The 18,741-nt window shown below is 44.0% G+C and overlaps 1 protein-coding gene across 2 annotated transcripts in view; it reads left to right on the forward strand.

Moving 5' to 3' along the window:
• stxbp5l (syntaxin binding protein 5L) overlaps positions 1 to 18,741 on the forward strand; it is a 583,450-nt gene that overhangs the window by 320,431 nt on the left and 244,278 nt on the right. For both annotated transcript variants that reach the window (XM_086006840.1, XM_086006841.1), the window contains exon 7: positions 14,208 to 14,291. In XM_086006840.1, the coding sequence (XP_085862966.1) occupies positions 14,208 to 14,291 (84 nt within the window). The remainder of the gene's footprint in view (positions 1 to 14,207; positions 14,292 to 18,741) is intronic.

Consider the following 18,741-nt stretch of genomic DNA (forward strand, 5'->3'; position numbering starts at 1 on the left):
GGAGTGAAAATGAAGAACCTAGCTAGGGCGTTTGTATGGTGGCCAGGTATCGATGGAGACATCGAAGACATGACCAAGAGCTGCCTAGGATGCCAGAAGGTCCAAAATGCTCCACCACAGGCCCCTCTACATCCATGGGAGTGGCCCTCATCTCCCTGGCAAAGGGTGCACATCGACTTTGCTGGTCCATTTTTGGACTCAATGTTCTTAATCGCAGTTGATGCACACTCCAAGTGGCCGGAGGTAATAAAGATGTCCTCCACCACCACGGAAAAAACCATCACAGTATTAAGGACCATATTTGCCAGGAATGGGCTGCCGGAGCAGATATGTTCTGATAATGGACCGCAATTTGTGTCCGAAGAATTCAGAAAGTTCTTAAAGAACAATGGGGTAAAGCACTACACGTCCGCCCCATACCATCCCGCCACCAATGGATTGGCTGAAAGGTTTGTCCAGGCCTTCAAGAAGGCCATCAAGGCCATGGGTAATGAAGACATAAAACTTCAGCACAAGGTGGATAACTTCTTATTTGCATATAGGAATGCAACGCATATGGTTACTAACCAAACTCCCGCCATGATGTTCTACAATAGAAACCTAAGATGCCGGCTGGATTTGGTCAAGCCCAACATCCGAAGGGACGTGGAGAACCGGCAGTTTCAGGGCATGAATGAAAGGCCAACTAGGGCCTTCCAGATAGGCCAACCGGTTTTGGCCCGGGACTACTGTACCGAGAAATGGCAGCCTGGAACTATCTGCACACGATTAGGACCACTGATGTATACCGTGGACATCGGAGACAGCATAATAAGGCGCCATGCTGACCAAATCATCAAGTCATCCGAAAAGGGACAACCTACACCACCACTCTATACATCTAACGATGAAGTAGAGATACCCATATCTACCTCCGATCCGGTGATACTGGAGCCCGATGAACCCGACACTGGCCTTCAAGCCGAATCAGCCTTGCCAGAAGAACCTACTACACCACCAGAAACTACTACACCCCCGAGGCGTTATCCGGACCGAGTCAGGAAGCCTCCTGAGAGACTAACTTATAATTAATTAATACAGCAATGTATATTATTTTGCATATAACATGTAATTAATAATTACTTAAAATATGATGTACTAGTTAGCTAGAAGGGGAGGAATTGTGGTGTATGTGCCTTTAAGAGCAATTGTGGTGTATGTGCCTTTAAGAGCCCCAGGTGTGCGTAATGCCAGTAATTGCCACTTGGGCTATATAAGCCTGTGTATTGTGTATATCCTTTAGAAACCCCCCCCCCAGACTTGCTTAGTAAATACCTATGAACCAACTCCTGTCTTCAGTGTCTTTATCTGCACACGGACACTACACTAGGGTCTTAAAAGAAGTGGCTGCAGAGATAGTGGATGCATTGGTTGCAATCTACCAAAATTCCCTGGATTCTGGAGAGGTCCCAGCGGATTAGAAAACCACAAATGTAACGCCCCTATTTAAGAAAGGAGGGAGACAGAAAGCAGGAAACTATAGACCAGTTAGCCTAATATCTGTCATTGGGAAAATGCTGGAGTCCATTATTAAGGAAGTAGTAGCAGGACATTTAGAAAATCATAATACTGTACAGTCAATCAGAGTCAGCATGGTTATATGAAAGGGAAATCATGTTTGACAAATTTGCTGGAGTTCTTTGAGGATGTAATGAGCAGGGTGGATAAAGGGGAACTAGTAGATGTAGTGTATTTGGAATTCCAGAAGGCATTCGATAAGGTGCCACATAAAAGGTTACTGCACAAGATAAGAGCTCACGGGGTTGGGGGCAATATATTAGCATGGATATAGGATTGGCTAACTAACAGAAAACAGAGAGTCGGGATAAATGGGTCATTTTCTGGTTGGCAAACTATAACTAGTGTGGTGCCACAGGGATCAGTGCTGGGGCCTCAACTATTTACAATCTATATTAATGACTTGGATGAAGGGACCGAGTGTAATTTAGCCAAATTTGCTGATGATACTAAGATAGGTGGGAAAGCAAGTTGTGAAGAGGACACAAAGAATCTGCAAAGGGATATAGATAGGCTAAGTGAGTGGGCAAAAAATTGGCAGATGGAGTATAATGTGGGAAAATATGAGGTTATCCTATTTGGTAGGAAAAATAAAAAATAAAATTATTTAAATGGAGAGCGATTACAAAATGCTGCAGTACAGAGGGATCTGGGTGTCCTTGTACATGAAACACTAAAAGTTAGCATGCAGCTACAGCAAGTAATTAGGACCACGCTGTGAGCCGCCTAACCAGTGGTCCTTAAAGGGACTATTGGAGGTTGCCCCAGAAACATCCTTGAACTTTTTATGGGGTAATTTTTGTGCGGCCAGGAGGAACATAAATGCTCTACCTAGCTCCACAAAAATATTGCTGGCTATGGGTCCCCCTCCCCTTCTTACAGCTGTGTTCTGGATCAGCTTATCCATGGAGCTACTGGATTTCCCACCCCCTGTGTGGCGAGCTGCACGCTAGTGCTCATTGAGCACTTGACAATTTGCCTTAGTTATGCTGATGAGGCCCCTCTGCCGATTTCACAGCCATTTTGGACAGAAGTTAAAATGGCCCCCGTGATCAGATTTTAAACATACAGGCGTTAAGAACATCTGAAGCTTTAAAAGAAGTAATTCAGTACAGTGCTATCTACTGTGTTGTTTTCTACTGGTCTGTGATAGGAGTGCAGCCAAATTAATTGAAGTAGCAGTGACCCATGAGTTCTGTTCTGCCTTCCTCTTGACTGCTCTGCATTTGGGCCTGTCTGCGTAAATTAGTCCCACTGGCATTGTTCAAAGGATCAAATCTAGAGTCTAATCTCAGCATCTGCTATGATGATTTGTGCACAAGAGTCACATAATGCAAAACTCCTTCAGTTATTTTATTTATGCAGGGCATGTTCAGGCTTGCAATCCGAAAAGCCAATGATCTGATTTCAGTGTTTACCAGAGGTGCCCATTAGATGTGTTTATGTTACATTTGGTGAAATTATGAAAGACTTGCTGATTTGCCAACTGCTAACTGGATTGTAATTTATGAAACAGAAAATAAAGTATATTTGACAAAAATTAATAACATTCCTAATACTTAATTCTTCTGCACTTTAGAACAGACATTTTATCCTGATGTTTCAACTGTATTCTTCTTTCAGAACCTGTATGTTCTGATTTACTTACATAGAACATGTGGTGTGTTAGGCAGCCACTTGCTGATGGGTATATAGCAATATACAGGAAACTCTCTTTTAACCGGCACCTAACTGAAAATCTCTCTTAACCGGCAAAATTCAGGAGTAGGTTCAGGTAAGTTTTAGTATATATTGATGTGGAGATGCCGGTGTTGGACTGGGGTGGACAAATGTGAGAAGTCACACAACACCAGGTTATAGTGCAACAGCTTTATTTGAAATCACAAGCTTTCGGAGCGCTGCTCCTTCGTCAGGTGAAGTGAAGAGATGCATATAGGCACAGCATATATAGTCAGAGAACACTGCCAGATGATTACAGGTAATCTTTCTAACTGCCCTTTATCCCACCTCGGCAGAGAGATAATCACAGCAATCAAAGGTGTGGATGGTGTCCAAACAGGTCAGTCAGGAAAACATTACATCAAAGAACAATGAGGTGGGGTCACCAGGGGTCAAATGTTGCAGATGCTGGGGTCTGTATGAAAAACAAAAAACAAACAAAGAACAATAAAAAAAGAATTTTTTTTTGCTGGATCTGTGTAGAGAGAACAAGCCAACGACAAACTATCGACACCACAAACTGCCGGCTCAAAGTGAAGAGGATCTCCAAGAAGATCGCGCATATAGACACAGACATCAGGTTTCACAGGATCTCCAACCAACGCTATACACCAGATACATCGATGACATTTTCTTCCTATGGACCCACGGCGAAGAATCACTGAAAAGACTACACGATAACATCAACAAGTCCCATCCCACCATCAAACTCACCATGGACTGCTCCTCAGAATCGGTTTCATTCTTGGACACACGAATCTCCATCAAAGACGGACACCTCAGCACTTCACTCTACCGCAAGCCCACGGACAACCTCACGATGCTCCACTTCTCCAGCTTCCACCCTAACCACGTTAAAAAAGCCATCCCCTATGAACAAGCCCTGCGAATACACAGGATCTGCTCAGACGAGGAACGCGATGGACACCTACAGACGTTGAAAGACGCCCTCGTAAGAACGGGATATGACGCTTGACTCGTCGATCGACAGTTCCGACGGGCCACAGCGAAAAATCGCATAGACCTCCTCAGAAGACAAACACGGGATACAACCAACAGAGTACCCTTCATCGTCCAGTACTTCCCCGGAGCGGAGAAACTACGCCATGTTCTTCGCAGCCTTCAACATGTCATCGATGACGACGAACACCTCGCTAAGGCCATCCCCATGCCACCACTACTCGCCTTCAAACAGCCGCCTAACCTCAAACAGACCATCGTTCGCAGCAAATTACCCAGCTTTCAGGAGAACAGCGAACACGACACCACACAACCCTGCCATGGCAACCTCTGCAAGACATGCCAGATCATCAACACAGATACCATCATCACACGTGAGGACACCACCCACCACGTACATGGTACATACTCATGTGACTCGGCCAACGTTGTCTACCTCATACATTGCAGGAAAGGATGCCCCGGAGCATGGTACATCGGCGAGACCATGCAGACACTGCGACAACGGATGAACGGACACCACACAACAATCGCCAGGCAGGAGTGTTCCCTCCCAGTCGGGGAACACTTCAGCAGTCAAGGACATTCAGCCTCCGATCTTCGGGTAAGCATTCTCCAAGGCGGCCTTCGAGACACACGACAACGCAGAATCGTCGAGCAGAAACTGATAGCCAAGTTCCGCGCTCATGAGGACGGCCTCAACCGGGATCTTGGGTTCATGTCACGCTACATGTAACCCCACCTGACGTAGAGTCATCCAGACTCGAGTCGTCATTGGCTTGTTCTCTCTACACAGTTGCGGCCGGACCTGCTGTGATTTCCAGCAAAAAAAAATTTTTTTTTATTGTTCTTTGTTTTTTGTTTTTCATACAGACCCCAGCATCTGCAATATTTGACCCCTGGTGACCCCACCCCATTGTTCTTTGATGTAATGTTTTCCTGACTGACCTGTTTGGACACCATCCATACCTTTGATTGCTGTGATTATCTCTCTGCCGAGGTGGGATAAAGGGCAGTTAGAAAGATTACCTGTAATCATCTGGCAGTGTTCTCTGACTATATATGCTGTGCCTATATGCATCTCTTCACTTTACCTGACGAAGGAGCAGCGCTCCGAAAGCTTGTGATTTCAAATAAAGCTGTTGGACTATAACCTGGTGTTGTGTGACTTCTCACATTACTATATATTAGTGGCTGTGTAACCGGGGTTCCTGGATCTGTGGCCGTGTAACTGGGGTTCCTGTACCTGTGGCCGTGCAACAGGGACTCCTGGATCTGTGGTCGTGTAACCGGGACTCCTGCACAAGTGCCGTGTACGGGGCTCTCGTACCTTGGTAAGTATACCTCTCTGTAATCCGGACTTTTTGATCAACCGGCACCACGCCAGTCCCTTCGGTGCTGGATAAAAAAGAGTTTCCTGTAGTACCCGCCCAATTTTAATTCCATTGATTTCAAAGGAATCAAACTTGGGCAGGTTTGATAGCATGTGGGTGATCTGCCCTGCCAGATTACCGCCCAGGTGGCGAGGATGAAAATCAGCCCCAGTGTATCCTCCAATTCACTATGAGCAATGCCAAAGGAGATCTGCTCGTTTGTATGGGGTAGTTCTTGAGAAATCTCACTTTTTACTTAGATTGAACTTATCTGGAGTAGCTTGTGCTAGAGTGTGGCGGCAAGCAGATCAGTGGCCAGTCATCAACAGCTTAGATCACTAACAGCCCATAATGTGGGTTGGGAAGCAGCAGAAAAGCTCTGGGGAGGGGGCGTGCAACAACATATATTTGGCGTAAGTGTGGGGTTTGACTTCTCTTCCTGGGAAGGGGGAGGAGGATGTTTATGAACAATGCGAGGAGCTAGTGTAGATTGATTTTCAATGCCCTACAGGTTGAGGAAGGGGAGGTACGATAATTGAAAAAAAACTTCAAACAAGATTTTAAACTACAGGCAATAGAAATTATTGCATGGGCGGGACCTGGCCAGAAAGCAGACAAAATATAGGAGGGTGAAGGGAAAGATAAGCCCACCTCAACTAGGCTTCGTAAATACTGAGGTACGCTTCTAAAGAAAACCTTGATTATTTTTCACTTTTGTATACACATTTACTATAAATTATAACTAACTAACGAATGGTGTGCACAATTCAATTGCTTTTAGATATAAGGAGATAGTATTGTTGGCCAGGCACCCAGTATTTTACGTGTGTACGCTAACTCATTCACTACTCCTGTATACATTGGATCTAACATTACATTACTTTTAACACTGTAAAAGCTTATCACAGCACCACGTACCTGTTTAGCACTAGCTGTTTAAACTTGTTTACTTGGATCAGTTTTGAGCTGGTAATAGGTAATTTTTTACAAAGGCAATCGGATTAACTGTTTGCTGGATAATTTTTTTCCCTCTGTGGCAGTTGGGCTATTGTGTAAGTTAAGATAGTATAAGTTTGAGCTGAGTAGCGAGAGATCAGTCTCAAGCTGCAAGATACCAGTGAAGTGTGATGTCAGAAGAATGTGGCATTTAGATTGACAAGAGTTTTTTTCTCTATAATTACTACTTTGTGAAGTTAGTAAGCATAGTTTGGTTTTTGCAACTGGTTTAGTGTTGTTGGGAGTTCAGACTAACACAAGGGTTCAATTTTAAATCCCGAGCAGGAATGCAGCAAAGTGAACGACCGCCCCATATGGGAACAGTGACATCGAGGCTCAACCGATTTTAACAGCCAGGCCTCATTAACATGTGGCTTACCGACTTCAAAACGGCCGGGAAGTCGGGGGGAATTGGCTGCCTGGCTGTTAAAATCAAGTGGTAGGTGGCCGCTGCCGGGGCCTCGGGAAATATCCCGAGCACATGGTAAGTGCTTTGGGAGGAAAATCTCAACTGGGGGAGTGGGGGAAGCACTCCTGCTCCTCCTAGCCCACAAGGAAACTAAAGAGACGTTATAAACTTACCTCTTTTGTCTTTGGCTCTGGCTCTAGATCCTGTTCCCAGCTAGTTTGGCCGAGTGGCCAACACCGCTCCCCCACTCAAACTTCGGGTAAAAATTGCAAATCAGGTCCCAGTGACGTCATTGGAGCATGTTTAAAGAGGATCTTGTTGGCTTGGGGTGGGTGTCCTTTTTACCTGCAATATAAAATTTCAGTCGTAAGGAAAAACTACTGAATCCACATGTTGAATTATCTCTGAAATTCCAGTAACAGTTTTTTTTTAAGCTGTGAAAGACTTAATTTTCATGGTATATAGTAATATTTGATGTGTGTGGCTAGGAGAAAAACTTCTTAAGTATTCCTAAATGACTATTTACAAAAACGGACACAATCCCCGGTATCTTGGATCTGTATTGGACATTGGCGCCGCCACTTCTGACTCATCGTTGTGTTCTCTGTGGTGTATTCAAATGAGTTTTCCAGCAAATTTTGGCATATATTTGACATTGGAGGATCAGGGAGCACAATGGGTCTAACTAGTGGTGTTCGTCACTAATATCACCGTTGCAGTTGTAAGGGTTGGGGCTTCTTTAAACTGGTTTAAAGTAATTTTCCTGGTCTTACAGCCTTTGCCTGCACATCAGACCAATTCCAATAAAACCAATTTTAAAACAGCAGTTTCGAATCGCTACCCCACCTTCCAGTTCTGACTGCAGGGCTTATAATTATTGATATTAAAACAGACACGTAGTTTGGATGAGAGAAAAAAATCAAGTTTTGTTAACTAAAAGAAACTATAATCAAAATATCAAACTATACCACACGAACACAGTAATTACAGTAAAACTATATAACGGGGTTGCAGATGGCGAAAACGAGGGATACAATGGCTACAATGTTATTTAAACAATCTTAGCAATTCCCTTAAATCACCATCCCCCAAACTCCTTAACTAGGTTGCTTTGCTGAGGAGTCAGAACACTCTGCTCACCTGTGGTCCAGCGAAGTAAGAGAGCGAGATAGCTTCTCAGCCGCTATCTTTATACCTGGTGAGGCCCCTGCCGTTCTGCCTTGCAAGGGCTGTGTGCAAAATTCCCCACCCAAAGGGTCCAATACACAAGAGAAAGCTGTGATTGGCTAACTCAAAGTGGTTAGACTGGGTTAATGTGTCTTCCGGAGCTCCCTGGGCTGAAACAAAAGGGAAATACAACTGCTCTATTGTCCAGAATGCTAAGTGATTTAGACCCATTCAATTCTTAAACGATCCCATTCAAGATACAAAAGTCTCTTCTGCAGTTTAGATGTATCCACTCGATATACAAACAAATGCTAATAGCATTCAATTGCTTTGTAAACAAAGCATTGTCCTTTGTCTTCATTGAACCTTCCAGACACAGAAAGCTGCATTCCAAGCCCCTTTTGTCTTCGGCCATGTGGTGCGACAGCCATTTTTATCCCTGGAAATTTAAAAGCACTACGCCCAGGGATTCTTTCATCAAAAAAAATTGATCTTCAGAACTGTAAATTATTGCGAATTCTTACACAGTGAATTCTGGGCTGATGAGTGGTTTGATGATTCCAATGACACTGAACTTGTAGGTGGTGCTGTAGAATGTTACATGACTAATTGAGCACGATAAGTCAGCACCTAATGTTACGTAACAGCCCTTAACTTAATGCTTAATAATCCTCAGGTAACGCTTTTTAAAATTGGATTTGCAGATGACACTACTTTAAAGGCACAGTAGCTTGTGTTTGCAAGAGAGCAGGAAGTTACAAAGGGGTGCAAACAGAGTAAGTGTGTGTGCAAACCTATGGCAAATGGAGTTCAATGTGGGGAATCATAGAATCTTACAGCACAGAAGGAGGCCATTCAGCCCATCATGCCTGTGCTGGCTCTTTGAAAGAGAATTATTGCCAATTATTGTAAATCTGTGTCCTCTGGTTACTGAACCGCCTGCCAATGGAAACAGTTTCTTCTTATTTACTCTGTGAAAACCCTTCATAATTTTGAACACCTCTGTCAAATCTCCCCTTAACCTTCTCTGTTCTAAGGAGAACAACCCCAGTCTCTCCACATAACTGAATCCCTCATCTCTGGTATAATCCTAGTAAATCTCCTCTGCACCTTCTCCAAGGCCTTTTCAAATATCTAAATATTTACTTGATGAGCATCTTAGACCTTAGGAATCTATTTGTTCAAGCCTCAATTTGTTATGATAATTAAAACTTTCCATAGACAACCAGAATGTTGCTGGCTTTGAGTAGAAACCACACAATATGGCATTTGGTTAAGTAGGAATGTAGATCATTGGGTGGGTGTTCCTCCTCTTCTTCCACTTCCTGTTCCTCAGTGGCCACTTCTGGATTCTCTGCTTCCATTTCCTTTTTTTGGAGTAGTTACTGCTTTTCTTTCTCTTTTTGTTCCTTTGCCAGCTTCCTCCATTTAATCTCTACATTTCTCTATCACATCAGAACAGACGTAAGTGTAATGATTAGAAATGCTCATGTTGCTTATCTCTGCATATTGCCAAACAATAATGCCATTGACTCAGTTTTTACAGTGTGTTCTCAGGATGTGGGTGTCACTGGCACAGCCCATCTCTATTTGCCAAAAGGCATTAAGAGTCAACACACTGGCCCTGATATTTACAGGGAGGCGGTTGGGTGGGGGGAGGAAGCGTGGGGAAAACCCGGCAAGGCCGGGGACGCGGAGGTCCTGCTGACTTTATTGGCAGGACCTCATTATAATTTTTTTCTTCTGTTTCCTGGCCAGCAGCTGGGCAAATTGACAGGCTGACCGACTGCCTGGCAAGAAAACCAGTGGCAGGAGGCCGCAGCCGGGGACCTTTGGGGACGGTCCCCGAGGTCATCTGCTTTGGATCCAAAATAGGCAAATCGCATTATTTTCTTAATGGTGAAAAGTTAGGAACTGTGGTGGAGCAAAGGGATTTGGGTGTCCAAGTACACAAAACACTAAAAGCTAGTGCACAAGCACAAAAAGAAATCAAAAAGCTGGCTTATATCTCATGAAGGTTGGAATTCAAAAGTGAGGAAGTGATTCTTCAATTGTACAGAGCTTTCATAAGACCTCATCTGGAGTACTGCGTTCAGTTTTGGGCACCGAACCTCAGGGAGGATATACTAGCAAAATACTGCGGATGCTGGAAATCTGAAATAACAACAGAAAATGCTGGAAATACTCAGCAGGCCAGGCAGCATCCGTGGAGAGAGAAACAGGGTTAACGTTTCAGGTCTGGGCTGTTCTGATGAAGGGTCCCAGACCTGAAACGTTAACCCTGTTTCTCTCTCCACGGATGCTGCCTGGCCTGCTCAGGGAGGATATATTGGCCTTGGAAGGGGTACAGCGCAGATTCACCAGAATGACACCAGGCCTTAAAGGGTTAAATTATGAAGCTAAGGTTGCAAAGGTAGAAAGGAAAAACAGAAGCAGAAAATTATAGAGACAAGAAAAGGTCAACAGAAAAGACAGAGAAGCAGGACAGAGAAGCAGAAGTCGTCGTCGTATGTGTCTTCATACTGTTCCCTTTGGGGAACTGTATGAAGTGGTGGAAGGATTTCTGGCCGCGATTAATGCTCCTTCCGTGACCGTAACCATCTTCGTACCAGCCATTAGGGTGGTTAGTCCTATGGCGGGAGGGTTTTACGGGCTCCCACAACCCATACGAGGGGGGGGGCCACCCACACCCACACCCACGGATGCAAGTATCCCGCTGGATGTCAACCCAGAATTTAGAGCCGGAGCTCTGACTCCACTTGCCGGGACTGTCTGGAGCGGGGTTCGAAACCCTACGCCTTCTGGCCCAGCGGCAGGGATGCTACCGCTACGCCAAAGGCCCACTCCGAAGCAGAAGTGAAACTGACACATGTACAGAAACATCAACTGGAAGATGACAGGCAGGTAAAGGAGAGGCCGTATGCTCCAACTTTCAGTGAATAATGCTACGGGAGATCCACTATATAATTGTTGAGGTGTAGGTAGTTTCCACTAATTTTGTGCAACTGTTCTATTCTTTCTGTAATCTTCAGCTGGTAAGAAGCTTTCGCTGTGAAATCTGTGAATTTCTTTATCTTTAAACTAAATAAAATGTGTATGTTTTCTCTCCATTTGTATACTTTCAATACTTTGTGTTAATAGTTTTCTCCATGTTTTTGAAATAATTCTTTGTAGGTGATGTGGCTATAAGAGAAATTAGTAGATTTTTTGAATTTTCCCTCCGTATTTGTGTTTTTCTCTGTCCTGCATTCTACCTGTTGTACTTACGGCATCCTACTGGGTGAAATGGCCTGTGGTAGCAATGGATTTCCTCTCATCCCCCGTGAGTGATTTGGTGGGAGAATTTAAATTTAATAGAAGATTTTCAGGAAGCATTTTTGTCTTAAAGTTTCCCTCTTGGGTTGTTTGTTCTCCGTGTTTGTGGCTGGAGTTGATGGTTTTGACCCGTGTCTGCTACCCTCCTCCCCACTCCAGGTGGCAAAGTGGAGCTTCAGCTGCCAATTTATTGGGTACAGCTTTGTTTCTAAGTCTGTATCATATCTTCTGCTTTAATGGGACCAACTAAAGTTATGTCCTTCTCGAGGATAAAGCACCTCAAAGTTAGCAATTGCTTTTATATATCACCTGATTGTCCCACATCCACTTAAAGGGACCACTGAAGGCCACCAAAGAAACCAGCAGGTAAGTTTTTTTTTACTAGGAGTCTTCTTCCTACTTTCACATTAATGCTTTGGGCCGCTCCCGCTCGAGTGCTCACTCCCCTTCCTGTTTGCCCACCCACTTGTTGGGCTTACCTGTTGGCTGGCTTGGCATCTGATCCAAGCAAAATTCCAAGTTCCCAGGCCAGCGAGATGTGTGAGGACTTGCAATTGGCACCCACAGCTTGCTAGATTTATTCCAGTGAGGCCCAAGGATGGATTTAGGATGGTCCTCGGGTCTCTTCTAACACGCGAGCCCAATGTGCCAATTATTTCATGCCAGATATCGGGTGCTATCGAATTTAGGCTCCACTGTCATCCCTTGGCCCTGGTCTAATTGTCTCCCACTGTCTAACCCCACTTCACCTGAGAACTGTCCTTGCTCTTGACTCCCCGTGTGCAACGCCATGGAAGATCGACTGGTGGTATAAAATGTTTCTACTTTGGCTTTACTTCCGTACAGGTGTATTGATAAACTATTTGCTAATTGTAGCTGCCTGCCTCACATTAGGGGGGTATCTCATCAACCTCTTTCTGGTCTGTTAAAGACACCCTCCTTGGACAATGACAGCCATAGCGTGATGACAATGCTGTCCAGGAGCTCCAATGAAAATATTTTAAAACAAGACTGTTGGCAATAGGAGCCTTGTAGTTAGATGTCAACATAGTTATTGGGTGCATCAATAAAGAACTACAAAGCTCACATACTTTGGACGAAGGTGATGTATGTGTAGCACATGCTGTTGGCACAGCATCTTTGGAACAGAAAACTTTACCAAAAGCTGGAACATAACCAAGAAGCAAATGACATATGGCCCTTCGCTTAACAGGCATTAGTCCTGTTCTGGGTGAATTTTGTGTGTTTTCTGAAAAAATGAAATAGACTGTAAGAAAGTTTTCAGCTGGAGATTGTATTAATTCAACACAGCAATGGAATTTTAATGCTGATACAATAACAATAACTTGAATTTATTTAGCGCCTTTACTATTGAAAAGCATCCCAAGGTGCTTCACAGAAATGAAATAAGCCAAAGAAGGATATATTAGGAGGAGTGACTGAAACCTTGGTCAAAGAGGTTTTTGATTATTGAGTTTCTTTGCAGCATTCAACACATACATATTTCTACAAAGTGACACTGAAACAGCATTAGTAACCTTTGTAGACAATTTTAGCAGTAAAACAGATACCCTTGATTGATTAAAAGCCAGTAATCTCAAATTTTGAGCAATTTTCAAGAGTTAGTTGAATCTTGTACTCACCACCATACAATATTTTATAACATATATACTGTTCGCTTCTTGCTGCTTGCAAATTATCATGATGAACATTGAAAGCAAGGGTGTTTCATCCATCTTAAAGGATATTAATGATTGACAAAATTGTTTTGCTTATTTAGTGATAACCCACAGTTGATAGCTAGGAAATAGCATATATTACAATAATTTTACTGAAGGAACTAAAAAGATCACAGACACTAACTTATAGGTGAGTCCAGTTAAGTATATTATGTAGTTAATCAAGAATATTATGCTTTGGATGAGAATTTCTATTGTCTATACAGGTATATGGATAAAATACAGCATTCATACCCTGGTCCTTTGAGACATTTACTCTGCAACAGAATCTGAATAAAATAAAGTGTACTATTATAAAAATGTACAGCAGTCATCATACACCAGCCCCCACCAATTTTCATTATTGTAGTTAAAATGCCATCTGTCCACCATATTCCTGCCAACTACCTCTTATTTACAAATGCACACCAACAGCATTGCAAATACTGTGCCAAATGGTTGCTTGGATTTTTTTTATTCCCTAAACTGATCTTAACATGAAGAAATGTTGAAAAACACTGACAAATAGAGTGATGTTTGTTTATTGGAAATCACAGTACACCTGGTTTTTAAAAACACTAGGTGAATGAAGATTGGGTCATCTCAGAAATCTATACTGTGTATTCCTGCTTAATGTATCAACATAGGTCTTATTTTAAAATATTCAACTGCAACAAAATGCTATTGCTTCCATTGTACAGGAGCTTCTATTGACTGTAAATTTTAGATGGTGATTGGATCTCATATTTACATAGACTCTGCCCCTTCTCTAGTCTCATAACACTGACATAATAAGTATAAAATTATATGCATTTGCCAGACGTTTTTCTTCTTTTGCAGTTTCTATACTACTAAGACATATATGCACAGTGCTGCGGCTAAGCAGCACGAATATTTACTCGTAAAATAGTGCATTGTGTCCCCACATTAGTTAGATTTGAAGCATATATATTTATCTGGAATTGACTATATTTCTTCAATTTCCTGTTGCAGCTCCTCATGGGATTTGAAAGTGGAACAGTTGTGTTGTGGGACATGAGGTCAAAAAGAGCAGATTTCAGATTTTATTACGATGAGGTGAGTAAAATTTTAATGTTTTGAAGAATGCAAGAATCCCCTTTTGTGTGTGAATATTATATGTTATTTAGATTGGGTCCGTCAATACCTTTTAAAAAGTTTCTATTTTGTGGAGGTGCACAGGAGCTTGATTTTTATGATACCTGTCTTAATGGTGTGATGAGCTGCTTTGGGGATTGCAGGTTTATGTATAAAGTTGGCAACCTGCTAATGAAGACTACAGCCTGTACTATATTATGTAAAGAGAAAATACCATTTGGTAAATTGTCCTAAAGGACAGTTTTCATGGGCTTTAGTTATGAGAAGGGACTAGAGAAATTGGGGCTCTGTTCAATATATCAGAGAAAGAGATCTAATAGTGGTGTTGAAAATTGATGAGAAATAGAGAAAACTATTTGCACTGGTTGGTGAGTCGGTAACTAAAGGGTATTAACATAATCATCAAAGGATTGAAGAGAGAGGTTAGGAGAATTCTTTTTACACAAAGGGGGAGAAATTTGGTTGTTAGCGCCACCGATTAATGCCTAAAGAGGCCGAGAAGTGGGGCGCTAGCCAATTTCCGGGCAGGCGCAAGGCGCCTATCGCCTCGCCCCATATTGAGCATGCATTTAGCGCCGGCGCTAAATCTTAGCGCCCGCTCATGGGCGCAGGCTGATTATGATGTCATTTGAGTGTGCAATGCCTTTTGGGCGTCCCGGACCGGAAATTCAGTGGCGCCCCCCTCCGTAGCGCCTGGCGCTAATAGTGACAGCTTACCTGGACCTTACCAAGTCGCTCTCGGGCTGGAGGAGCATTATTTAAAGGGGACTGGTGTGGTTTAAAAGCGGCAGCCATTTTTGGAGCACAACTTCCTCGAGAGCTACAAAGAGTTGCTGAGCTGCACACTGAGAGCCATTTGACCACTGAGCCAGTGCAGCCAGACGATCTTCAGCCTTCTGACCATCACCTTGCTGTTGGTGAGCCTTGACAACGGGGAACCTTCCTGTGGGCACTTATTATGGGGGCTGCATTGGAGGGGGACGTCCTGCTGCTGAATCATCTGGAAAGGGCACTGAGACGCTGGGAGAGGGGGACGGGCATGGCCAGACAGAGGAGGGCCAACAGACGTCGCCACAGCAGACCGTACGCTGGCAGGGTTTTCCGACAGCAGTTTTCCTACATGAACATGCCGGAGGAGCAGTGTGTCAGAAGGCTGCGATTTAGAAAGGAGGTGGTGACTGAGCTGTGCCAGCTGCTTCAGCCAAATCTGCAGCCTCAGATAAGGTGCAGGACATCTCTGTCGGTGGCTGAGAAGATGCCTGCTGGCCTGAACTTCTACGCGAGCGGCTCTTCTCAGGCTGCGCGTCAGAGGCTGATCAGAAGTAGCTTCTAGGCCCCTCTCACGGAATGTTTGCTGCCATTCCAAGAACAGGAATGGAACCGGTCTGATACCCCCAAGCCTGTGAAGGGCAAGATGCATGTAAATAGAAGGCATGGCCATTGTAAATGAAGAAAGTGTTTCATTACACAAAATGTGGTTCCTTCAAACATGAGAAAGCTATGGCAACAGAAAGCAAAACTAATACACTGACACATAACTGCCTCTCACACCCGGGAGACTGTCCAAAACATAAATCACATTCCGACCATCTTCCTTGGCCTTGATTCCACTGCGCCAACCAAAGCATCCAATGGCCCATCAGTGAGGCGTTCTGCCCTCTGCCTCACCCTTTCCATGTCTTGCTAGGCTGGTGTGCCACAGGTAGGCTCCCACCGCTTTGAAGGCCTACAAGGCAGTGAGTGTGTCTGGTGATGCCAATTGACCTGCCCCTTTAACAGCTGGCCGGCGCCAGTGTGTCTCAGGGAAAGTGATTATTGACAGCACCCTCGCTGCGCCCCGCCGCCGCGAAATTGGGTTACGCCACCGGGTTAGCGCCTTAAGAGTAGCGTGCAGCGCCTGATTTAGCGCCGCAATCACCTTTAGGGGCGCTGCAACCCAATATCGCACTAGGTGGCGCTAAATTGTGCCTGGCGCTAAACTTTGCGCATCGCCAGGACTAGCGCCCCAAATGCAGCTATACCGAATTTCTAGGCCAAAGTTTTGTTCGGCCATGGAATGGTGCAAGTAGAATCCATAATAGCTTTTAAAAAGGAAGTACATAAACATTTGAAATGAAAATATGTAAGGCTGAGGTGAAAAGACAGGGGAATGGGACTAAGTGGATAGCTCTTTTAGAAAGCTGGCTTAGGTATAATGGGCTGAATGGCCTCCTTTAGTGCTACAAAATTCTGCGATTGTAGCTCATATGAATAATAAACAGTTTTAGCCTTGTGCTGGCAGCTAGCCTAATGGGGCAGGTGAAAAATCTGTTAGCAGCTCAAATTTAAAGAGATGTGGCCACTTAAAGGTATGCAGATGCATAAGGGGGCAAATATTGTTTTAGTGTTTATAAAAGGTCAAATTAGATTTGAAATATTTATCAGCCTTTGACAAAGCTGTGAGGGGGGAAGAAGTGATTGGTGAAATAGAAAGAAATGCCAGGCATAAATGAATTGAAAGTAAACACAGTACGGAATGCATAAAACAAGTTTGTGGGCAAGTGACATGTTACCCAGATGTTTGATGGTTGGCGTAGTGGACGTGTTGCTGCATGAAATGAATGTTTGACACCCAGAGCACCCTTCCCTAAGGACAGCAGTGCACCTTGTCAGTCAGGAGATGGCAATCAGGTTCAGTGGTCTCTACAGTACATGAATGCTATCTCTGATGCTCTGCACCCTTGTGAGCCCTGCCACCAAAGAATAAGGCAATGGACAAACAATGGGAAATATTCAAACAGTAGATGATTAGGGTACAGAATAGACATTTTCCCACAAAAACAAAAAGTAAGTGTAGCAAAAAACTGGAGTTCCCTGGATAAGTACAGAAATTCATATTAAAATGAGGCTTAAGAAAGGCACATGACAAATTGTGGATTAATAATGCAAAAGAAAATAAAGCAGAGTATCAAAAATATAGAGGGAAAGCAAAAAATATTTTAAAGGCTAAGAGAGGGTATGAAGAAATACTGGTAGCACCATAAAGGGAAATAGTGAAGGACTTTATACAACACATGAAAAGTAAAAGGATAGTCAAAGAAAATATCCTGCCTTGTTACCATTGCCGCTGATCTTGTAATAAACAGTGTTAGCACAACCCAGCTGAGATGGTTTTTCTTGTGTCCTTAGCCAGAGTCTCTTCTGCCCTGTGTTACTCTATATGGAAGCTTTTTCTACTTGTTGATCACTCTTTGGGGCCGATTTGTATCTCTGTAACGGCCCGTTTTTTGGCACGACCAGGGCTGGGGCAGTAGAAAAACAATTGCCGACTTACCACCAGAGGCCTGCCCGTTGTGATTGCCAGGCCTCGATTTATGCGGCCATCTCTCCCACCCTAAACCAGCAGTGTCCTATTATGTTGTTAAGACCCAAATGCTTTTCATGTCAATCAGTGCTGTCACTGCTGCTTCCTCAACCCACCTGCAAACCATGGGCAGTACAGATTGGGAGGCAGCCATTTGCAACACTACTTAAAGGAAACATAAGCTGCACTTGGGTAAAGATGGAAGCAGGTCTGTCAATAACTTTTGTTTCATTATTTTTGGGACTTTGAAGCCTTAAAGCCTTCCCTAAGTTCAATTTCTTGCTGTTTGGTGTGCTCTTTACATTTCCCTGCTTTTTTAAAAATTCATTTATGGGGTGTGGGCGTCGTTGCCAAAGCCAGCATTTATTGCCCATCCCTAATTGCCCTTGAGAAGGTGGTGGTGAGCCGCCTTCTTGAACCACTGCAGTCTGTGGGTAGGGAGTTCCAGGATTTTGACCCAGCGACGATGAAGGATCGGCAATATACTTCTAAGCCATGATGGTGTGTGACTTGGAGGGGAACTTGGAGGTGGTGGTGTTCCCATGCGTCTGCTGCCCTTGTCCTTCTAGGTGGAAGAGGTTGCGGGTTTGGGCGGTGCTGCTGAAGAAGCCTTGGTGAGTTGCTGCAGTGCATCTTGTAGATTGTACACACTGCAGCCATGGTACGCCGGTGGTGGAGGGAGTGAATGTTTAAGGTGGTGGATGGAGTAACAATCAAGTGGGCTGCTTTGTCCTGGATGGTGTCGAGCTTCTTGAGTGTTGTTGGAGCTGCACTCATCCAGGCAAGTGGAGAGTATTCCATCACGCTCCTTATTTGTGCCTTGTAGATGGTGGAAAGGCTTTGGGGAGTCAGGAGGTGAGACACTCACCACAGAATACCTAGCCTCTGACCTGCCCTTGTTGCCACAGTATTTATGTGGCCGGTCCAGTTAAGTTTCTGGTCAATGGTGACCCCCGGGATGTTGATGGTGAGGGATTTAGCGATGGTAATGCCATTGAATGTCAAGGGGCGGTGGTTAGATTCTCACTTGTTGGAGATAGTCATTGCCTGGCACTTGCGTGGCGCGAT

The sequence above is a fragment of the Somniosus microcephalus genome, chromosome 14, assembly GCF_052327205.1.
Source record: "Somniosus microcephalus isolate GS21.2 chromosome 14, FLI_Smic_1.0, whole genome shotgun sequence".
Classification (NCBI taxonomy): Eukaryota; Metazoa; Chordata; class Chondrichthyes; order Squaliformes; family Somniosidae; genus Somniosus; species Somniosus microcephalus.